Source organism: Pogona vitticeps, chromosome 2 (assembly GCF_051106095.1).
Source record: "Pogona vitticeps strain Pit_001003342236 chromosome 2, PviZW2.1, whole genome shotgun sequence".
In the NCBI taxonomy this organism is placed as follows: Eukaryota; Metazoa; Chordata; class Lepidosauria; order Squamata; family Agamidae; genus Pogona; species Pogona vitticeps.
In genome coordinates, this window is record NC_135784.1 from 96300678 (window position 1) to 96307453 (window position 6776).

Here is a 6776-nt window from a genome sequence, read left to right on the forward strand (position 1 = left end):
ATCTCCAAATCCTTTGACTATGTTTTGGGTACAAACATGGCTATCCATAATCAACTAGCTAAAAAGCCTGAATTTTATACAACTATTGGACAGTAGTCTGCAGCTCATGCAAACAGTATTGCTTGAAACCACTGCCATCTTTGCTCTTGTATTACCTCACAAGTGAACAGAAGTGCCACATGAAATGAATTCTTGTGGATAAAATTTTCAAGGAACATTTTATGAAGGTGCACGTTAACCTTTTTAATTTCATTTTGAGTATTGTATATGACTGCATTGGTACTTTAGAAATGAATCTATACTGTCTTTTGAAGTATAGCAAAGGCACATTCATTTACATTGGTTTTTAAAAATCATTCCATAGGGACATTTTTAAAGATGCTAACAAGAACTTTGCATAAAAATCTAGAGAATTTAAGTGGTATTATCACAATAGGTATATCACTGATAATGTGTTCAGAAAAGTATTTTGTTTCAGAGATCAGTACACAAATATTAAGTACAAAGTTAAAAACAATCAGAAGCATGACTTGTCAGTGTTTTAGTACAATGAGAACATTTGAGATTATGACATTTTTCTTGCATTTAATAGATTCAAAATGCAGTTTCCATAGTTTATGTTAATCCCCTTTTTTGTAAATGTTCTTTGACCCAGCGTAACATGGCAAATAGTACCATTGAGAGGTTATGGGATACATGAAGAACGGAGGAATTTATATTCTGCCCAAAACGCAGTACAGGTTTAGTTTAGGATCTTGCTGTCTAAATATAAAGCAGAAAGGGAAACATGAAAGCCCCTCCCCCGGCGCAAGCTCCTCATCACATGCCTTCTCACACTGAACAATTAGTCCTACAAGGGAAAGCCAATTTGGATAATTTCCCCTCTGTTCTGAGTTAAGACAAGAAGATTCTAACCATTCTCTAGTTCTGCGTGGTTCTGCTAAAACAAGCCAATAGATTAGGAAGCATTTGATGAACATCTCTGAAGCAATAAAGTGTGGCAGGTATCACAAACTCTTACAGGCTTTGGATAGGAGGGTAGTGCAAGTTCATTGCTGGAACAAGTGTTGCAGAAAATGTGACCGCAGTTTCGACAGTGATGCTGTAAAGAAAAGCATGGTTGTAACTTCTTTCTCACCATCTGGAAAACTTCTGTCTAGAAAATGAGCTTTAAAGATAACGGTGCTTGAAATACTTTTGTGACTTGAGTTGCTAGCCCCTGTCAATGAAGCATTGTGGGGAATTAAACTCCCAACGTCTGGCTGCACAGCCAGATACAGAAACCATACTATCCACGTGCTGAGGAAGTCTGCGTGTGTGGAGGGCTGCCGCATTAACAGAACAAGTTAGTCATCACTAATAGTTCACATGCTGATTTCCCTGAATTAGGATGAATAAGGAAAAGGAAGGATCTAGATTCGCTGGTTGTGAAGGAAAAAGACATAATGCCTCAATACACAGTCCATATATTGCACATAATTTCAGTCTATGAAACTTGTAGAACAAATGCATTGCCAATTGCACCTGGTATCTGTGGCGTCTTTTCTGAAGGACCCCTGACACAGTAAGAAAGCAGCACAACTTTGAACTGAATTTAGACAAGTTGCTCCTACACATCCAACATGTGGGCTTGTCTGTACCTCTGAGTAATTCTCAGAAGCCTTTTTCTGGTAGGTCTAAGTTTTGATTTCAGGTGGGTGGTAACACGGGAAGAGTGCTTTTTTAGCTATAAGTGCTTTGCCTCAAGACATGCTTTCTTGAAAGCTCACGTGCTTCTCACAACTGAATTGGGATGCTCTTCTCGGAACCCCTCTAGAAACCAGCAAGTAGGTGGTGAGCTTTGGGCCTCAAATTTACTTCTACCCCCTTAATCTTTGTTGCTGAGCTTTAAAGGGAACTCTGGTTTTCCAAAGTGCCCTAACACACTAACAGTCCTGACACTGGAGGGTTATCAACTGACATTACCTTTCTTCTAGAAATGGAGAACTCTTTTTGGCACTGTTTACAGTGGGTTGCTTCATCATCTTTTAGCCAGGTGTGACCCTATCAGTGAAACAAAATGAAATTTATTACTGCAATCAAAATTCAGAAGCTGAGCAATTTATCATTTAAGAGAACAAAAATGTAATCTTGGCACCCTCAGCCCAGCAAAGCAAACCTGTAACCAAAATCTTCAACAGACTTGGACAATTAAGCTGAATCTGCAACGAGATCTTGTTGTTTAGTTGTTAAGTTGTGTCTGGCTCTTTGTGACCCCATGGACTAGAGCATGCCACACTCATCTGTCTTCCACTGCCTCCCAGAGTTGGGTCAAATTCATATTGGTAGCTTCGATGACACTGTCCAACCATCTCGTCCTCTGTCGTCCCCTTCTCCTCTTGCCTTCACACTTTCCCAACATCAGGGTCTTTTCCAGGGAGTCTTCTCTTATGAGATGGGCAAAGTGTTGGAGCCTCAGCTTCAGGATCTGTCCTTCCAGTGAGTACTCAGGATTGATTTCCTTCAGAATGGATAGGTTTGTTCTCCTTGCAGTCCAGGGGACTCTCAAGAGCGTCCTCCAGCACCACAATTCAAAAGCATCAATTCTTCGGCGGTCAGCCTTCTTTATGGTCCAGCTCTTACTTCCAGACATTGCTACTGGAAAAACTATAGCTTTGACTATGTGGACCTTTGTCGGCAAGATGATGTCTCTGCTTTTTAAGATACTGTCTAGGTTTGTCATCGCTTTCCTCTCAAGAAGCAGGGGTCTTAATTTCGTGCCTGCTGTCACCATCTGCAGTGAACATGGAGCCCAAGAAAGTAAAATCTGTCACTGCCTCCATATCTTCCCCTTCTATTTGCCAGGAGGTGATGGGAACAGTGCCCAGGATCTTAGTTTTTCTGATGTTGAGCTTCAAACCATTTTTTGCACTCTCTTCTTTCACCTTCCTCACTTTAATTCCTCCTCACTTTCTGCCACCAGAGTGGTATCATATGCATATTTGAGGTTGTTGGTATTTCTTCCAGCAATCTTAATTCCGGTTTGGGATTCCTCCAATCCTGCCTTTCGCATGATGTATTCTCCATATAAATCCAATAACCAGGGAGACAATAAGCAGCCTTGTCATACTCCTTTCCCAATTTTGAAACAATCACTTGTTCCATATCCAGTTCTAATTGTTGCTTCCTGTCCCACATATAGATTTCTCAGGAGGTACAGTTGTGTTCAAAATTATTCAGCCCCCACTGAAATTGAATGTTTTGGCCATTTTGACATTGATTTTGATCATTCAGTCATCTTGCTTACATTTACATGAAAGAGACACTTGTAGGTCAGAGAAATATAACCTTAAGTTTATAATGAAATAACCACAAATGTCTTTTCTGTGCTCACATCATTATTAGTTTGTATTCAACCCCCAAGTGACATTCAATCTTAGTACTTAGTACAACATCCTTTTACAGTTATAACAGCTTTTAAACGTGAAGCATAGCTTGACACAAGTGTATCTTCGCCCATTCTTCATGGGCAAAAGCCTCCAGTTCAGTCAAATTCTTAGGCTTGCGCACTGCAACTGCTTTCTTTAAGTCCCACCAGAGGTTCTCAATCGGATTTAAGTCTGGTGACTGCGATGGCCACTCCAAAATGTTCCAGCCTTTCCTCTGCAACCATGCTCTAGTGGACTTGGAGGTATGCTTGGGATCATTGTCCTGTTGAAAGGTCCAACGTCTCCCAAGCCTCAGGTGTGTGACGGACTGCATCACATTTTCATCCAATATCTCCTGGTACTGAAGAGAATTCATGGTACCTTGTACACGCTGAAGCTTCCCTGTACCTGCAGAAGCAAAACAGCCCCAAAGCATTATTGACCCTCCGCCATGCTTCACAGTAGGCAAGGTGTTCTTTTCGTCATATGCCTTGTTCTTCCTCCTCCAAACATAGCGTTGATCCATGGGCCCAAACAGTTCTAATTTTGTTTCATCAGTCCACAGAACACTATCCCACAACTTTTGTGGTTTGCCCACATGACTTTTGGCATACTGCAGTCGACTCTTCTTATTCTTGGGAGACAGCAAGGGGGTGCGCCTGGGGGTTCTGGCATGGAGACCTTCATTACGCAGTGTGCGCCTTATTGTCTGAGCTGAAACTTCTATACCCACATCTGACAAATCTTTTTTCAGTTCCTCAGCAGTCACACGGGGACTTTTCACCACTCTACGCTTTAGGTAGCGCACAGCAGTCGAAGTCAGCATCTTCTTTCTTCCACAACCAGGTAGCATTTCAACAGTGCCCTTTGCCTTGAATTTGTGAATGATGCTTCCTATGGTGTCTCTTGGTATGTTTAACTTCTTTGCAATCTTCTTATAGCCATTGCCCTTCCTGTGAAGACAAATCACCTCTTCTCTTGTCTTCCTGGACCATTCTCTTGACTTCACCATGTTTGTAACCACACCAGTAAATGTCTAGAAGGAGCTGAGTATCACAGTCATTTTAAAGCTGCCTAATTGGTGCTTATTATACTTGATTGGTGCTCAGTGACATCCACAGGTGTTTTCAATACCTGATCGAAAACACCTGAATGAACCTCTCTTCTTCAGAGTGGTAGTCTTTAAGGGGTTGAATAATTGTGGCAATGAAGAAACCACAAAAGAAACATTTACTACTGTATTACATAAACAATTGATGTTATTTTAGTTGCATTTGGTTCTTTAAAACGTCCTTGTAGGATTTGATTCTGAATACAATTCCAAATGTACACTATAGTCCCTAAACCCCTTTACAGCATTGGGGGCTGAATAATTTTGAACACAACTGTAGATTAGGTGGTCAGGCACTCCCATTTCTTTAAGAACTTGCCAGAGTTTGCTGAGAGCCACACAAAGGCTTTTGCATAATCAATGAAACAGAAGTAGATGTTTTTCTGGAACTCTCTGGCTTTCTCCATAATCCAGCGCATGTTAGCAATTTGGTCCCTAGTTCCTCTGCCACTTCAAAATACAGCTTGTACTTCTGGGAGTTCTCGGTCCACATACTGCTGAAGCCTACCTTGTAGGATTTTGAGCATAACCTTGCTAGTGTGTGAAATGAGTGCAGTTATGCGGTAGTTGGAGCATTCTTTGGCACTGCCCTTCTTTGGGATTGGGATGTAGAGTGATCTTTGTCAATCCTCTGGCCACTGCTGAGTTTTCCAAACTTGCTGGCATATTGAGTGTAGCACCTTAACAGCATCATCTTTTAAGATTTTAAATAGTTCAACTGGAATGCTATCAGCTCCACTGGCCTTGTTGTTAGCCATGCTTTCTGAGGCCCACTTGACTTCACTCTCCGTGATGTCTGGCTCAAGGTCAGCAACTACATTGTCTGGGTTGTCCGGGACATCCAGATCTTTCTGGTATAATTCCTCTGCGTATGCTTGCCACCTCTTTTTGATGTCTTCTGCTTCTGTGAGGTCCCTACCATTTTTGTCCTTTATCATGTCCATCTTTGCACAAAAGTTTCCTTTAATATCTCCAATTTTCTTGTGCAGATTTTGGGTTTCCCCCTTTCTATTATTTTCCTCTATATCATTGCACTGTTCATTTAAGAAGGCCTTCTTCTCTCTCCTTGCTATTCTTTGGAAGTCTGCATTCAGTTTTCTGTAACTTTCTCTATCTCCCTTGAATTTTGTTTCCCTTCTCTTCTCTGCTATTTGTAAGGCCTCGTTGGACAGCCATTTTGCTTTCTTGCATTTCCTTTTCTTTGGGATGCTTTTTGTTGCTGCCTCCTGTACAGTGTTACGAGCCTCCATCTGTAGCTCTTCAGGCACCCTGTCCACCAAATCTAGTTCCTTAAATCTGTTCTTCACTTCCACTCTATATTCATAAGGGATTTGGTTTAGATTACACCTGACTAGCCCAGTGGTTTTTCCTACTTCAGTTTAAGCTTGAATTTTGCTATAAGAAACTGATGATCAGAGCCACAGTCAGCTCCAGGTCTTGTTTTTGCTGACTTTATAGAGCTTCTCCATCTTTGGCTGCAGAGAACATAATCAATCTGATTTCGATATTGCCCATCTGGTGATGTGGAACAAACCCTTTTGAACACACTGGGATTTGCCTCTGAGTGAACATGAACAAATCACTCATAACAGTTGTTTCAGGTTGCAGCATGCTGTGCTGAGAAGACAGGAGAAATCAAAGTGCTCAAAGGTTGTGAGGAGGGCACATCTGGTAGTGCCAGACATTTTCCCAGAGAAGCAAAGCACAATACATACTGCTACAAGAGAAGAAGAAAGTAATAGATGGAAAGAAGTAGATAAGCTTAATGTACAGCAAAATTTGAATACCTTTAGTGCTTTATTTACTTCTTTAATATCTTCCATCTTAAGCTTGGATCTAGAAAACAAAATGGCATCTACTTATGATGGAAACCTCAAATGTGTATTTTAATGCTTTAATGCTTAATCCATAATACAGATTTCAGAATTATTAGAACAGACTTACTGGCTAAGGTGAAGTCCCATTTCTTGAAGGGCCTGTTCCTGTTCTTCGCGCATCTTTTCTAACTGCTGCTTCTCTTCTTGCAGTTTTCGCAACTCCTATAAAACAAATGTATGTAATACTATATATTTTCATCAAGCATATCTCCTTTTGTTTTGAACTGGCTTTACAAAATGAAAACCTGTGGGTGCAGAGACTTGTGTTTGAAACGTTCGGTGCCTGGCGTGCCATTAAATCATGGAAGGTCATTCCAGAGAGTATGCATGATACAAATCCAGAGTAGTGGCTAATTTGGTCCGTACTCTAGGAACAGCACT

The 6776-nt window shown here is 41.0% G+C and overlaps 1 protein-coding gene across 10 annotated transcripts in view; it reads right to left on the bottom strand.

Moving 5' to 3' along the window:
* Positions 1 to 217: 217 nt before the first annotated feature.
* RUFY1 (RUN and FYVE domain containing 1) overlaps positions 218 to 6776 on the bottom strand; it is a 35776-nt gene continuing 29217 nt past the window's right edge. For all 10 annotated transcript variants that reach the window (XM_020782727.3, XM_020782726.3, XM_020782734.3 and 7 more), the window contains 4 exons: positions 6463 to 6557; positions 6306 to 6354; positions 1966 to 2043; positions 218 to 1102 (listed from right to left, as the gene is read on the bottom strand). In XM_020782727.3, coding sequence (XP_020638386.3) covers positions 959 to 1102; positions 1966 to 2043; positions 6306 to 6354; positions 6463 to 6557 — 366 coding nt within the window. In that variant the 3' untranslated portion in view covers positions 218 to 958. The remainder of the gene's footprint in view (positions 1103 to 1965; positions 2044 to 6305; positions 6355 to 6462; positions 6558 to 6776) is intronic.